General features: G+C 44.0%; 1 protein-coding gene across 2 annotated transcripts in view; it reads right to left on the bottom strand.

Annotated features, from left to right (window-relative positions):
- The window catches only part of Med13l (mediator complex subunit 13L), a 276,451-nt gene extending 265,199 nt beyond the window's left edge, over positions 1–11,252 (bottom strand). For both annotated transcript variants that reach the window (XM_045133163.1, XM_045133164.1), the window contains exon 1: positions 11,115–11,252. In XM_045133163.1, the coding sequence (XP_044989098.1) occupies positions 11,115–11,186 (72 nt within the window). In that variant the 5' untranslated portion in view covers positions 11,187–11,252. The remainder of the gene's footprint in view (positions 1–11,114) is intronic.
- Positions 11,253–16,809: the final 5,557 nt, after the last annotated feature.

Raw genomic sequence — 16,809 nt, 5'->3', positions numbered from 1 at the left:
GATGTAATACCACTTAACACACTTGCTTTTCCTCAGTTCATATCTCATAATAGTTTCTATATCATCTTGGATTATCTCCCACTTCAGTTTCATTTCCCATCTGCTCGTTTAAGATTCACGTCTGTCCAGTTTCTGAAATATTTGTCACCTTAGCTATTAGCATTTTGTGCAATATAGCACTGTTTCCCTAAAATTCAGAACTGAATTATTTTAGAAAGCTGGATATTATTTGATCCATTTCTTAACCTAAATTAGCCTGCCCACACTTCAAATTTTCCACCTAGTAAAAATTCTATTTCAGTGAATTTTGGTACTATGTTTTAAAAGAAAGCCAAGAATGAGGACCAGCAGTTAAAATTCTACATGCCACCTTAGCAAAAAAGTCCTAAGAAACCTCAGCTGTCAACTGAACTTCCAAAGAATGCCCTTCTCACTCCCGCTCCTCACATCCACTCCTGCAAGATGAGCTTTTAAACCCCCTGCTGGTCTTTTTCTAGCTATGCGGCATTATGCAGTCCATGTATCTCTCCCTCTGGACATGACATATAGCATCTCAGAAATTAAATTGTACATGTAGGTCTTCTCCCCACACATCAACTCCTTAGCCTTTGATAAGCACAAGCTAGATTTTAATCATTTCTGATGTACATTACTCCTAAATGAATTATACATGTCCTAAACTTCTCAAACACATCATGCAAAAAATTAACATTGCTAAATATTAGTTTTTTGGTTATCATGTCCAATCTCACCCCCAAACCCCCTTTCATCTCCTTGGGCCTCAGAAGTCCTCATTTACCACATAAAAGAGCAAAGAGAAAGCCTGTCTCTCAGGGATGTGAGAAGAGAAAAGAAGAGCTAAAAGGGAAATAAACACAAAACCGTTCTTCTGATGGCATCACAGAACCTGCCACTGTTCTCAACATGTTAATGAGAGGGAATCAGCCAAGAGAACTGAAGTGGGGAGGAGAGGGCCTGTCTCATCATCACTGTGGAAATGCTGCTCAGCAAGGGGAGCATCTCTGTACTGTCTGTGCAAGCCGCTTTCAGACTGACTGGGGGACAGACACAGCTCAGGAGTTCTCTCACTGCCAGGCAGGGAAGCAAAGTCGGGTGTGCCAGTTGATTGCCCAGCTGCAGGTGAAGGGAAGGTGGCATCTTCAGTAAACAGCCTCCACACAGTCCAGCAGTAGTCTGAGTGCTCCAAGCACATCACCAAGTACAGTGCAAGTGCAAACGGACTCACCATCATGTGTGCAATAGAAGTCAAGGAGGACTCTCTATGAAAGAAACACTACAAATTAGTCTTTTCTAACATTACTGAGATCACCTATGTGCAGCATTCAAAACTTCTGGATAAACATCTACCATTCATAGCCAACAGGACTTAATAAAAATTTTTTTAAAAAAACATCAGATCTGTGGGAGGGCTTTCCTTTCTTCAACAAGGACTAAATATTTTTAGATACTGCTGTGTTATTACATACAAAAAAGAATTACCCAGTAGTTAACTCCTCGCTGTTCAAAACAATAAGAGTTGGAACACACACACACCAAAATGTGATTTGGTCTTTAGAAGAAAAATATATTTATCAGGTACTATTTCTGACAATCTAAGACAAATCTCAAAATGTTAATAGAACTGCTATTTAAAGTTCAAAGAGCTCTCTGGAGCAATGTGGAATTAACAGTATAAACTCCACAGTTAAATTCTAGTCTCGGCCACTTATAACAGAGTTGCTACAGCAGACTCTCCCACACGTTAAAGACATACTACACAACCAGAAATCACAGACACACGGAAAGCAGCACTCGGGACTGGAGAGAGATGGCTTGGTGGTTAAAGGTTCTTGCTTGAAAAAATGAACACTTGCATGGCGTGGTGGTGCACACCTTCAATCCCAGCCCTTTGGAGACAGGTAGGAGGATCCCTGTGAGTTTGAGGCGAACCTGAAAACTACATAGTGAATTCTAGGTAGACCTGAGCTAGAGCAAGACCCTACCTAGGGGGAAAAAAAAGGTTAACACTTAAAAAATGAATTTGTAGATTTTCCTTCTCTGTCATGGTTGATATGAGAAGTTTCCCCCAAAACGAGGAAAATATAGTCTTGTACTTTCTCAAAACACACCAAGTATACTTGTAACTGCTACACTTAAAACAACTCACTTTACCATTCCAACTTCCTGCTTAACTATAAGTTGTAATTTACTCAAGGTCCTTTCCTAGAAAAGAACTTTAGTCATCCAAATTGCTTTCCTTAAATGGCACTCAAGATGATTTTTTTACATCACCTGCCTTTTATATTCCACTAAATTCAAAGGAACTGAGGCACAAATTTATATCTCCAGGCTGATTTGCCCAGTTGCTATTAAGAAACTGTAAATACAAGTTTCCCTGCTACCAGTTCTATGCCTACAGCTCATAGAAAGGAATCTTGTATTTGACAGTTGAGCAAAAGTCCTCATGTTCAGCTTACAGGATGAAACTGAAGGAATTCTGGTTCAAAGTTTAACAAGCATAGAAAATCTAGTATGAGAGAAATTCCCACACCTATGAGATACAATGAGAACACATCTCATCAGCAGTCTCTCTTCCACCACTCAAGAGTTCATCCAAACACTGCCAAGCCATGGTACATCAGCCTGGATAACACATATTGAGAACACAGAGCTAAACATCCAAAAACATTAAAATTAAAAAAAAAAAAACATACTTATAGGCTGGAGGGATGGATGGCTTAGCAGTTAAGGAGTTTGCCTGCAAAGCCAAAGGACCCCGGTCCAATTGCCCAGGACCCACATTAGCCAGATGAACAAGGGAGCACATGAGTCTGGAGTTCATTTGCAGTGGCTAGAGGCCCTGGTGTACCTATCCCCCCTTCTCTCTGTCAAGTAAATAGGAAAAAATAAATTGTACTTATAATCAGAGCCCCAATAAGCACTGAGAACTCCCTTGAGGAGAAGAGAACAGTCAACCACTTAACTAACAGAATGAGAGCCTATCTGTGGTGAGTGCGCAAAGATGATTTTGACAGGGTCACTGCCCTACTGAAGCTCATCTGCTTCTCCAAGGTACATGAAAGGAGGGATTTTATTTATTCATCAAGAGCATGAGCAACTAGTTCTGCCTGTGGGCATCAGGGAAAGCATCACAGGGCAGGTGTCACTTGAGCTTGTTTTTAAAATAAGTAAGCCTGGCATGGTGGCACACATCTATTATGCCAGCACTACTGAGGATGAGGCAGGAGGACTGCTCCAAGGCCATCCTGGTCTACATAAGCAAGTTCCAGGCCACTCCTAGCTATATAGTACAACTCTGTCCCAAAATAAATAAATAAAATCTAGCTGGGCGTGGTGGTGCACCCCTTTAATACCAGCAGGGGAAGCAGAGGTAGGCCACCCTGAGACTACATAGTTAATTCCAGGACAGCCTGAGCTAGAGTGAAACCCTACCTCGAAAAACCTTGAAAAATAAAAATAAAAACTTTCATAAAGTTTAATAACCCATTATATTATCATTTTTTAATTCCCAGTCAGCAATGTTAAGAATTCAATTCATAATTAAATATTTGAAACAAATGTTTTCCTCTAATACCAAACAAAAGTCAAATGGCAAATTAATGCAGGGATTTTATTAGTACAAATTGAGAATGTATTATTATAGCCAAAAGAATCTAATGATGGTGGGCAAAGGCAGAAGGATCACTGCAAGTTCAAGGCCACAGTGAGACCACATAGTGAACTCCAGGTCAGCCTGGGCTACAGTCAGATCATACCAAGAACGAAAAGAGGAAAGGGAAGGAAAGAAAGGGAAAGGAAAATAATCTAATGAAGATTTTTTTTTTTTTTTTTTTTTTGAGACAGGGTCTCACTCTAGCCCAGGCAGACCTAGAGTTCACTATGTAATCTCAGGGTGGCCTTGAACTCAAAGTGATCCTCCTACTTTTGCCTCCTGAGTGCTGGGATTAAAGGCGTGCACCACCACGCCCAGCTTTAATGAAGATTTTAAAAGGCAGAAATATGAGCTGGGCATACATAGTCCCTCACACCAATAATTCCAATACTCAAGAGGCTCAGGCAGTAGAATTAGGTCAAGTGTGAATTCCAAGCAAGTTTCTATTAAAGGGGGGGTGGGGGGCTGGACAGAGAATTCAGCAGGTAAGGCGCTTGCCTGTGAAGGTTTGATTCCCCAGGATTCCTGTAAGCCAGGTGCACAAGGTGGGACATGCATCTGAAGTTTGTAGTAGCTAGAGGCCCTGGCATGCCCATTCTCTCTCTCCTCTCTCTTCTCTCTCTCATAATTTTTTTTTAATTTAAAAAGGGAGTTAATTGGGGGAAGGAAAGCAGGGAGGAAGATTATTTATCTAAAGTTTCTTTTTTTTTTTTTGGTTTTTCGAGGTAGGGTCTCACTCTGGCTCAGGCTGACCTGGAATTCACTATGTAGTCTCAGGGTAGCCTCGAACTCACGGCGATCCTCCTACCTCTGCCTCCCGAGTGCTGGGATTAAAGGCATGCGCCACCACGCCCGGCTAAAGTTTCTTTACCTTGCTCTACTTGTTAACTTACATCAATCATTTAAGCTGTACAAAATATACAAATAAGGGCTGGAGAGATGGCTTAGCAGTTAAGTGCTTGCTTGTGAAGCCTAAGGACCCTGTTAAGACTGGATTCCCCAGGACCCACGTTAGCCAGATGTACAAGGGGGCGCACAAGTCTGGAGTTCACTTGCAGTGGCTGGAGGCCCTGGCGCGCTCATTCTCTCTTATCTGCCTTCCTCGCTCTGTCACTCTCAAATAAATAAATAATGAACAAAAAAAATTTTTTAATACACAAATAAAATTTTAATATAATCAACAGAGGAGGTTCCTTTCAAAGCAATGGAATTTCACTATCCTGAAAACAGTACAGAATGTAGAAAGCCGACAGCCAAGACTCTGCTTTTTCATAGTAGTGGAATTACAGTTTTAATAAGATTCTACCACAACTCCTCGACCATGAGAAAAATGAACATTTAAACATACATAATAAACCAGCATAATAAAGTAGAGCATAGAGACACCAATGAAATGATGTTTTCTGTGAACATAATTGATCCTCCTAATTTTCATGTAGAAATAAAAATGTCCTCTTTTTTTTTTACATTAGAAGCTAAATGTACTCTAAAAGGCAATTTATTAGCTTAAAAAGGAAACCCTCACTTCAACAAACATAAGACATGTTAATATAAAGACAAGTAAGATAAAGTTTCCAAAAGAAGGACTCTTACAGAAACTTACAAGGATATACACTCTTAAATTTAATTAGCAGAACTATGGAGTTCAGGAGGGGACCTGTCTGTCTCTCTGAAATGAAAGTCAACCACATCTTAACAAACCCTCAAAACTATTTATATGAATTCTAGCAAAGCTAAAAAACTATGCTGATGTACACAACTGACTATACTAAACAAATATTGGACAAGCTTACATATTTCATTCATGCTAATCAGACTGAGTTTATAATTCCTCATTTATGCTAATATTTACCAAGATTCATGAAATATTATCTCCCCTATGTAAGGAAATGAATTCCCCAAACAGAACAAAGCTAATATCTTCAAATTTTTCAAAGGAACAATGAAGGCATATACTGTAATAGAAAATTATCTCAATAGGATCAGATAAACATTAAATATTGCCAAGAAGGGAGCAAAAGAAAGTCCTAAATTCCAAAAACAAATTACAAATATTGATTCACTAAATCTAAAACTCAAAGCAAGTCCTATGAAACAAATACTTGTCAGTCTGTTTTATCTGGGGTGGAGTGGGGGGTGCAGTATGTGTATCTGTCTATCCCCCACAAGCACATTTTTAAGCTATTTATCTCACTATGCAATCCCTTGAATGTAATTTCTTACAACAGAAATGTGTATAAAATGACAAAATAGCAATTTGGGTAACCACACCACCCAACAGTCTGTAAAGTAGATGTCCACACAATGAGTCTTAAATGATACTAACAGCAATGTTGCTGAAATCTCTCTCCACTTCTAGTAAATGGTGTGATGTACAACTCACTAGTTAGACTCAATTAATGATCCACCATATTACTAATTTTCATAAGTTTTATCTAATCTTTCAGTATACTGCTCCTACAAAAATCAATGTATTCTCTCACAAAAACACAAATCAGTATTTTTGAAATAAAAGAATAACATTACCCTGTCTTCTCTTGAAATCAGAGGCTTCAAAAGAATCTGTGTGAATCAACCTTTAATAGCTGAATCCACTATTCATAAAAAAAAATCAGATAATCGGATACATTATCATTTACACTGAAATAGAGTTTTATCTCAATTTTCTCTACTTTATTAATCTCAGTGTAGAGAAGAACTCCAAAAGTGCCTAAATGAATTAGCTAACAATTAACTAGGCTACATTAACCAGCAAACAAAAGATCCATAAATTTCCCACACTAATTAATATACGCCATGATTATAACTTAATGACATTTTAAAAAATGCTTTAAGAGATTTTTTCAAAGTAAACTATTTAATCTATTCATGAGAAGTGGCCAGAGTATCCCAAAGACAATAAGCCTTTATAAGCACCTGGTACCCACTCAGAAGAGCCTTCCAGTCCTAAACACACCCTCCCATTCTTCTCACAAAGGAAAAGACAAGGAACCAGCCCTAACTTCCTCCCAAGGAGCATGCAGAACATCGGGAGCACACAGGTTTCAGGTACATTATTTCTCTTGAAAATTATGAACTCATCACACGTACAAACAGCTCTTTAAAATGGTCCAGTAAACTGCTACACTGTGCTTTAAATTGCTGTCTATTATGTACTTAAAAATATTTACTAGCAATTGGAGGTTAATATGACAACTATTAGCGGATGGCAATTATTGCTATTAAAATATATAAATACTGTAATACTGTGCTACCAACAAATGCTAAACAAAACACATTAGCAAATTGTGAATATTTTCATTAAAGAAAATGAACTGTTATAAAATGCTTTAAATATAAATTTATTTTAAATAGCAAGATTGTAAACTGAAGTGAAAAAAATGTATGTAGTATTACAGCACTTTGAAAATTGGAGAAATGGTTCACTGATCCTCATTTTCAGCTGACAGCACTTCCTATATGGTGCTAAGTTTTCAACATCTCAAATTTTCAACATTTACAATTAACTTTTCTTTGTTGGAAAAAAAATTGTAAGGCAAAATAAATTAGGTCAATAACAGATTACCTTAAAAACTTCAAATATAAGATTAATGGTCCTCAGCAGGAAATAAGTACTAATGTGTGTACAAGTGTTTTAACTCAGTGAGAATCTGAGATCATTACCCAATTATCTACAGTCAGAAAGATTCTAGGCAAATGAAAGAGAAATGTGGTACAAACATCTAAGAATTAGAATGGCTCCCTCAAGTCAGAGTGCATTACTTACATTTAGCTAAAGGGCACAAAATCACTTTCTCCACATTATGTCACAGAAAAACAAAAATAAAGAAACACTTACATCTTGAAATTATCATGCATCTTCCCACAACACAGGGGTAAGTGCATACAGCATGCGTTATGTTTTCTAAACAGGGGGTTTGACACTTGACTAAATTACAAGTGAGTGAATATATAACAAGAATGTGTCACCTGGAAATGTGATAGACAGCATGAAACACAGTTTAGAGTCACAAAGGCACAGCCAGGCATGAATTTAATGCAATGGCTTCAAATCCTACAGCAGAGAGTAAGGAACACAGTAACTTACCACACACACACTTGGCATTTGTCACAGGTTAGGAAAACGGGGTGGAGGTTGAAAAGAAAATATGGGAAACTTAATGCTATGCAGTGTCAGAAAACAAGACTAGAAAAAAATCTTCAAGTTCCTAATTGCTCAACTAACTTTGCTCAGCCATAATGACCAACTCCAATGTAACAAAGTGAATGATCACTGTGATACACAAAACCAATCTCTTACCTTATACTTCAATCTACAATATGAATGTAGTTGCATTTTCTAGAAATGCTACTTTGCTCAAAAAACAAACTACAGTAAACAACTGTATAATTTATATACACATATCATGAGATTACCAAGTACCTAGAGTTCTTACATAAAACATACTTTATTTTGAATTCCTTTAGAACTATTCTACACAATGTACTTTCGGCAAAATATTTTCAATATTTTAGAATGCTGCTTTGTATGATTTTTAGAAAAATTTCTCAATTTGGAATGAAAGAAAGCATAATAGCAATTTGATTTTAAAACTTTTAAATAGCACCTACCCACCTTTATGTATTAGGGAATATTAACATTCTATAGTCCTTTAAAAAAAAAATCAATCAATCTGATGCCATGCCAATCATGGTGGCACACGCCTTTAATCCCAGGCCACATAAGTAGAGGTAGGAGGATTGTGGTGCGTTAGAGGGCAGCCTGAGACTACATAGTTAATTCCAGGTCAGCGTGGGCTAGAGTGAGACCCTACCTCAAAAAAATAAAAATAAGCCTGACCATTTCTGCATTTCAAAATTTTACTACCTAAAAAGTCAACTATATTTAAATATCTATTCAAAAATCAATTACTTGTTTTAAAGAGGTTTAGTAGAAATATCCAACACACAAGCCTTTACTAAATCAAAGCACAGAATCTTTCACAGAACTGTCCACAAAGGAATTTCAAACATCTTATCTCTACAGCACTATTATCCCAGTAAGTTTTGAAAGATAACAAAGTGATCCTGAAGATTCTTTCATTTTCTCACAAAATTTACTGTATATAAATTACACACACACACACACACACACACACACACACACACAAGCCATCCCTAGTCAGCATGATACGGTAATTTGGGAACTCTCCTCACTAACATGGGTTGACTTGGTTATTTTAATTACCTGTAAAAGTGTCAATGTGGTCAGCAGCCACCAAACAAAACCATTGTAAATACCCCTTAATCAATACGTTTGCTGAGCTATGAAGATCCCTGAACCTAATACTAAATGACAGGCTGGGAGAGAAAAAAGGAGAGTCAAAGGAGTTTTCTTCTCACTTATCAGAAGATCAAGGGAAAGTTATCACAGTACTGAAAGGAAGAATCTCAACTTATAATTGAATTTCAAAACCAAGTATCTGGATTGAAATGCTGGAGGGGAAAAAATATCACTCTCATGTTACAGTAGTAGAAGGAAGCAAGGATACTATGTCACTCAGTCTTTGGAGGTCACAGTCCTGGATTGATTTCATCTGCATAAATAATTTTTTTAGAAAAATCACACTTCCACTTTATAAAGTTGGCAAGAATTTGTATTTCTCCGCCAGTCTCAAAGGAATCCATGCCACCCATAATTAAATGTAACTAATTACAATTTGAACACTAAATTATTTATCCAGTGTAAACAAGGATTAAGACGGAAGAATGCTTCTATCTACAGCAGTGGTTACAGAAAACAATTTGCAAAACGCAGGATCTCAAAAAGGCAGTGCTTTCCTACCACCCCCCCCCAAAATAGATACACAACTTAAAATAAGTTGGGGTTTTTCTTTTAAGGCTAAATAAAATAAATCGTTCAGCCAATTTTCCAATTATATTCTACGCTGGAAACATAATTATCTTACATCTGTTTACAAATCTTTGCTCAATATTTAAACAAATTCGTACTCTCCCGGGCTGGCACATAGCTCTACGTCCAGTAACTCAAGCACAAAGCACTTATTTAAAGACCGCGCTCTCCAATTATTAGCCTAAACGCCAGGTTTAACAACGTGAATGTTTTCAGAGCTAGGTAATACGACCCAATAAAAAGCAAGGATGGCATTTACCACCAAATGTCACTGCCGCCGCCAGGAAGAAGAAAAAGAAAAAAAAAAAAAAAGAGTTTGCTGGAGCCCTATGCATTTTTAATTTTGATGAATCTAGTCGCCGCCGCCGTAGTCGTCGGGTGCCAGGCTTCCACGAGAACAATTGACACCCTAAATGCTTCAAGATGAAGGCAGGCAGGCGATGCAAATCCGAAGGAAAAGTTGTCAATTATCAGAGAGGAGAGGGAGGGGAAGGCAGATAAAAGCGATATTATCAAGCCGCCCAGCTTGTAGCACTGTTGTGCGTGCGTGTGTGTGTGTATGTGGATTTCCTCGGCAGGACGGAGAGAACAGTTTCTAAAAAGCCAGAGGAGGAGAGAGAAGAACAGGCTCTCTCCACCTCCCGTCCGCTCGGCGCTGTGGCTTTTCCGGGGAGAGGAGAGGCTGGCGGCTGGCTGTCCCCGTGGACAATCGCGGGAGCCTCGGGTGCAAGAAGTCCTTGGCTCACACAATCGCACTCAATCAAGTGTTTTCGGGCGAGACTGCAGGTGTCATTATGGAATTTATAACCAACAGGGGGGTGGGGAAGAAAAAGAAAAAGAAAAATTCAAAAAGGCGAGGCGGGCCGAGCGGCCGATCCGACAAGGGCTGGACCAGCCAGGCGGGCGCGGGCAGCACAAGGAAAAGCCTTGCACGTTATTATTTTTTCCCCCTTTAGGAAAAGGAGGATTAAAAAAAAAAAAAAAAAAAAGGAAGAAAGCAAGGGGGGAGGGAATAGGGGCGTGATGGCAACAGAGGGTGGGCGTTCGAAGTGTGCGACCCCGAATCCGCAGCTCCGAGACTTCCACATGCAAATTCCACGCCGAGCAGCGCCGCCGCCGCCGCGGCTCACAAATGATTTTTTTTTTTAAAGAGCCAAATAAACACTGGACGGGATCCAAGGCGAGGGCGAGACGATCCAAACCCGGGGAGGAGGTGGAGGAGGTGGGGTGGGGGAAGAGGAGGAGGAGGACCCGACGGGGAGCGGCGAGGGAGGGGCGACGTCCCGGCGGCGGGAGGAGAAAGTTGGTCGGCGGCGGAGGTCGGGGACACCCCCCTTCTTCTTCTTCTTCTTCTTCTTCTCTCCTTTCCTCTCTAGCGCCCGCCCCGGCATACCGATCGGCTCTTCCCCCCCCCCCATACACACACACACACACACACACACACACACACACACACACACACAGTACCGCGGCCGTCCGGCTCCCCCCTAAGCCCCCCCCGCAGCGACCCCCCTACACCCACCCACCCACCCTCCGCCGTTTACTCACCAGCGAGAAGAGGTTGGAGTGACAATCCTCCAAGCTCGCCCCGTTCGCCACCCAGTTCGCTGCGGCAGTCATGATCCTCCGCGAGCCCGGCCGCCAGAGCGGGGCATGTCGGAACGAGGCGTCCGAGGCGAGGCGAAGCGAGGGCCGAGCCGGGCCGGGCCAGGCCGGGCGGCGGCAGCGGCGGCGGCGGCGGCGCCTCTTCGCCGGGGATGGGGGGTGGTGGAGGGGAGTGGGGGGGCGAGAGGGGGGAGCGCGTGAGGCCGCCGCCGCAGGAGGAGGAGGAGGAGGAGAAGGAGAGCGCGAGGGCCGGCGGGAGGCGCCGAAGCGACGCCGAGCCGGAGGGACGGCGGGCCCGGGCCGAAGAAGAGGGAGGGAGGGAGGGAGGGAGGAAAGGAGGGAGGGGGGAGGAGAGGAGGAGGTGGTCCGAGACGGACGGACGGCCGCGCGGCGGCGGCGGCGGCGGCTCCTTCCTGCTCCGCTCGGGGCGGCGGCGGCGGCGGCTGGGGGCGCTGTCCCCGCCTCTTCACAGGGCCGCCGCTGCCTCTCGGGCTGGCGCTGCGGGGCCGGCCGCCGCCTCCTCCTCCTCCTCCTCCTCCTCCTGCTCTTCTTCTTCCTCCTCCTCCTCCGCCTTCGCTGTTCCCTCAGCCGCCGCCGCTGCCGCCGCCGCCTTGTTTATCTCCAGCCACCGACTCTTCCCCCCCCTCCGGGGGCCCCCGCGCGCGAGGAGAGCAGGAGAGGCGAGCCTCCGAGCCGCCGTCGTCGCCGCCGTGGAGCGCGAACTCGCGAAGGGGGGGGGGGTGTGCGGACGAAGCCCAGCGGGCGACCCCGGCAGCCGAGCGACGTCCCCTCCTTCCTCTTCCTCCCCCACCCCCCCCCTCCTCCTTCTCCTCCTCCTCCTCCTTCTCCTCCTCCTCCTCCTCCCCAGTCAGCCTCGCTTCTCTCCTCCCTCCCCGGGCTCGTTCGCTCGCTCTGACAGCAATGGCGGCCGCCGACCGCGGCTCGACCCCGCCATTGGTTGACGGCGCGTCACGTGACGGGCGCCGGCTGCGCGGGGGGGGGGGGCGGGCGCAGGCGCGCGGGGGAGGGGCCGCAGGCGGCTACGGCGGCGGCGATGGGTCGCGGGAGGCGCTGCTGAGCCGAAGCGCGGCCGGATCCGCAGGCCGGGGTAGAGGGAGGGAAGGAGGCGCGCGCCTGAGAGAGAGAGAGAAAGAAGTACGGGCGGTGGGGATCGCTGGCTCCTGCGGCTGCTTGGATACATCGCATCCTTCACCCGGGTCATAGATCTCTTGCCCGGCCATGGCGCCCGCGAGCTCCCTGCCGGCACCGCGAGGGTGACGGGACTCGGGACTCCGACGGCTGCTCCACACATCATCCAGGCCGGCCGGTCGGTGCTCGCCGTGGGCCCGGGCAACGTGTTCCGAGAGCTCCAGGGAGGAGTGTCTTGTCAAAGCCTCACGCCGCCGGGTTGAGGAGGGAGCGGGAGGGAACTGAAGCACAAAGACGTGAAGTCACTTGCCCGAGATCGCGGGATTCGAACCCGTGCACGGCGAAGCCAGTTTCTAGGGATTGATAACATGCATCACTGGAGGAGCGCCTTACTGTGTTGTCCCAAGAGCTTTGCAACTTAACACGGACATGCTTCTTGAGCCTGCTCCCCCTCCCCCGGTTTGAATGAACATTCATTCATTCGTTGCAGAAATGTTTCCTGGAGCTTTTGCTCTTGTCAGGATCTAGCGTGGGACTGACTGACCGCCAGGCACTGTGCTAGGTGAGAAGCACAGCTTCTTCCCCTCGTGGCTCCATTCATTCAGTAACCAACATTTCCTGCGAGTTTGTCTGGAGAAGTGCTGATATGAGGGAAGACTACCCAGCCCTCTAGGCGTTTGCTGCCTGAAAAGGGAAAACTTCCACTTAAACAGAGGAATAGCCGGGCGTGGTGGCACACATCTTGAATCCCAGCCCTGGGGGGTGGTAGAGTTAGGATCACCAAGAGTTCGAGGCCACCCTGAGACTACATAGTAAATTCCAGGTGAACCTGGGCTAGATCTAGACCCTCCCTTTAAAATCCAAAACAATAAAACGATGTGTTGCAAAGTGGGTGTGGTGGCTCATGCCTGTAATTCCTGCGCTGAGGAGGCTGATTTAAGAAGATAGTCATGAGTTTGAGGCAGGCCTGGGATACAGAGTCAATTCCAGATCAACTCAAGGCCCTGCCACAAAAAAAAAAAAAAAAAAAAGCCGGATGTAGTAGCCCCCGCCTTTAATCCCAGCACTGGAGATTTTGAAAAAGAAAGAAATGAATAAAAATAATGTTAGTGTTGTACTAATAGTAACTTTATTATTTATTATTTTGGGGGGGTTGTTTTTTTTTGTTTGGTTTTGTTCTTCAAGGCAGGGTCTCACTTGCCCAGGCTGACCAGGAATTCACTATGTAGTTTCAGGGTGGCCTCAAACTCACAGCAATCCTCCTACCACTGCCTCCCGAGTCCTGGGATTAAAGACGTGCGCCACCACACCCAGCTTTATTTATTTATTTATTTATTTTTGAGGTAGTGTCTTGCTATAACCCAGGCTGACCTGAAATTCACTAGGTAGTCTCAAAACTGACCTTGAACTAGCAGCAATCCTCCCACTTCCGCCTCTGAAGTGTTGGGATTAAAGGCGTTTGCAACCCCTCCCAGCCTCTGTTTGCATTTTTTCTTTTTTTCCCCCCTGTTTGCAATTTTTAATGTTTTTTTTTAAACTATCAAGTGCATATATTCCCTCTTCCATGTAATATGTGCTGAACAACAAAAATCAATCTATACATAAAACTAAAGACATAGCAATCAAATGACACCATAAAAGTCAATTAGCCAAGGGTGATAGAGCATGCCTTTAATCTCAACATTTGGGAAGCTGAGGCTGGAGAATCATCACCATGAGAACAAGGCCTGCCTGGGTTACAGAGTAAATTCCACATCACCTGGGCTAGAGCAAGAGCCTACTGAAAAAACGAGAGGAGGGAGGGAGAGGAAAGGAAGGAAGAAAAAAAGAAAGAACCAGGCATACTGGCATACGCCTTTAATGCCAGCACTCCTGGAGGCAGAGATGGGGGAATTTCCTTGAGTTAGAGACTACCTGAGCCTATATATTGAATTCCAGGTTAACCTGGGCTAGAAAGAAACTCTACCTCGGAAAGAAAGAAAGAAAAAAAAAAACGTAAAACTGGGCATTGTGGCCTGCCCCTATAATCCCTGCACTCAGAAGATGAGACAGAGCCGGGCGTGGTGGCGCACGCCTTTAATCCCAGCAGTCAGGAGGCAGAGGTAGGAGGATTGCCTTGAGTTCAAGGCCACCCTGAGACTCCATAGTGAATTCCAGGTCATCCTGGGCTAGAGTGAGACCCTACCTAAAAAAAAAAAAAAAAAGAAGAAGTTGAGACAGGAAGATGAGATGAGTTCAGGACCAGTTTAGGTGTGAAACTGTCACACACAAAAAAAAAAGAAAGGGAGGGAAAAAGAGCAGAAGAGGAAAAGAGGAAAGAAAAGAGAACAAAAAAAAAAAAGGTGTGGTGGAGCAAACCTTTAATCCCAGCACTCAGGAGGCAGAGGTAGGAGGATCACTGTGAGTGTGAGGTTACCCTGACTACAGAGTGATTTCCAAGTCAGCCTAGGCTCGAGAGTGAGACCCTCCCTCAAAACAACAAAAAAGAAAGAAAAATCCAAAGAGTTCCTTGACCAAAATGGAAAAGACTAGAAGTGTGGGAGTGATTGCCCCCAGGCACCAGGTACACAGAAAGAGAAGTGGGGGTTCTGTCCTCAAGTGCACTATGTCTTTTTGACAAGTTACTACAGCCTCAGTTTCCCGGAAAACTGAGACGGGATGACCTTCAGGTCATTTCTAGCAAGGAACTCCTTCGCCTCTGAACTGTTGAGATTACTGATAAATTCTTGCTCAACAGGGAAAGCAAAGGGAGTTGATGGCAAACCTCAAGAGATAAGATTAACAGGAAGCAAAACAAGACTCCTAGGATGTAGCAGGGCAACAGTGCCAGGATTCTGCATTCCACTTCCCTGTGTGCAGGACTCGGGACTCAGTTTCCCCAGTTAGAAAACTGGCCACTGTCCAGGCAGGAAACAAAGATCCACCACCTTAATCTCAAAACGGACCTCAGGTCTCATTTTTAGAAGGACGGGTTAGTTCCCTTTCCTGGTTACCAAATGCAATGGCACAGAGAAAATGGAAGCAAAAACATGATGCGGGGAGGAACCGAACGGGTCTTTACAAGGGTGGGAGCACTTTGTAAGAGTGAGCCCCACGCCCCTGGGTTCCGATCCCCACTCCTGGCAGCCCTGAGCAGGTCCTTCCTTTAACCCGTGACCTGTATTTGTTCAAGTGCATTCGCCTCCCACGGTGATAACTCTGCAAAGTTCTTCCCATCCTGCTTCGCTCTAAAGGCAAAAATTGATAATTTACATCACCACTCACCAGCCACTTGTCCATCTGGGACCAGGGAAGATGGCATCCAGTCTTAGACCAGAAAGATGACTTTTTTTTTTTTTTAATGGAAAACTTAAATATAAACAATATCCTATGGTAACTCTCTCCCTCCCCCACCCACTTTCCCCTATGAAACTCCACTGTCCATCATACCCACCTCCTCCTCTCAACCAGTCTCTTTTATTTTGATGTTATCATCTTTTTCCCCTATTTTGATGGTCTTGTGTAGGTAGTGTCAGGCACTGTGGGGTCATGGATATCCAGGCCATCTTGTGTCTGGAGGAGCATGTTGTAAGGAGTCCTACCCTTCCTTTGGCTCTTACATTCTTTCCGCCACCTCTTCCATAATGGATCCTGAGTCTTGGACGATGTGATAGAGATATTTCAGTTCTGAACACTCCTCTGTCACTTCTCAGTACCATGGCACCTTCTGAGTCATCCCAAGGCCACGGCCATTTGAAAAGAGAAGCTTCTCTAACCAAAAGTGAGAGTAGTGTTAATATATGATTATGAACATCTAGAGAAGTGCTTCCTGGGGAATTTGGTGAGCATAGTATATGCATTTAGCCAGTCACCAGCAGACACTATACCCCTAGGGATCATGACTACTCCTGTTTTAGGTTTTCAGTGTCAGGGATGTATTCCCTCCCATAGAGCAGGCCTCCAGTCCAATTAGAGAGCAGGTAGTTTCTCCCAAACAGACATGCCACTATTGCACCTGTTGGCTCATTTGGCCTGGCTGGCGAAACATAAGGCTTGCAGTGCCCACTGTTGAGTATCTTCACTGGTGATTTCTCCCTCTCCCACTGAACTACACGCAGGATAGCTTTTTCCAGCTTTCTATCAGCTGGTTTACATGGAGGAGGTTTTCAGCTCAGCTCCAGCAGGATTTCTCAGTGACCTTTCAGCCCTAGTATGTGGAGTCCAGAAAGATGTCTTTACTCTAACTTCATGAGGTTTACTTTAGGTGGAAAAGGAACCAGATCCAGAGAGTAGAGAAATATAAAAGCATATACCACTCCCCAAAAAAGTGAGTACTAATCTCTGAACCCCAACCAAAACTAACACCTTTCATGCTCAGACCAAACAACCCAATTTAAAGACACATTTCTAAGACTTAAAAAAAAAAAAAAAAGTTCTTATTTGGTCATTATTATTGTTTTGTTTTGTAAGTACATTTTTTAAAAATTATTTTCAAGCTGAGGGAGAGAGA

This window comes from Jaculus jaculus, chromosome 13 (assembly GCF_020740685.1).
Source record: "Jaculus jaculus isolate mJacJac1 chromosome 13, mJacJac1.mat.Y.cur, whole genome shotgun sequence".
NCBI lineage: Eukaryota > Metazoa > Chordata > Mammalia > Rodentia > Dipodidae > Jaculus > Jaculus jaculus.
Note: the sequence above shows the minus strand (reverse complement) of the source record. Positions and strands in the feature narration are given on the sequence as shown.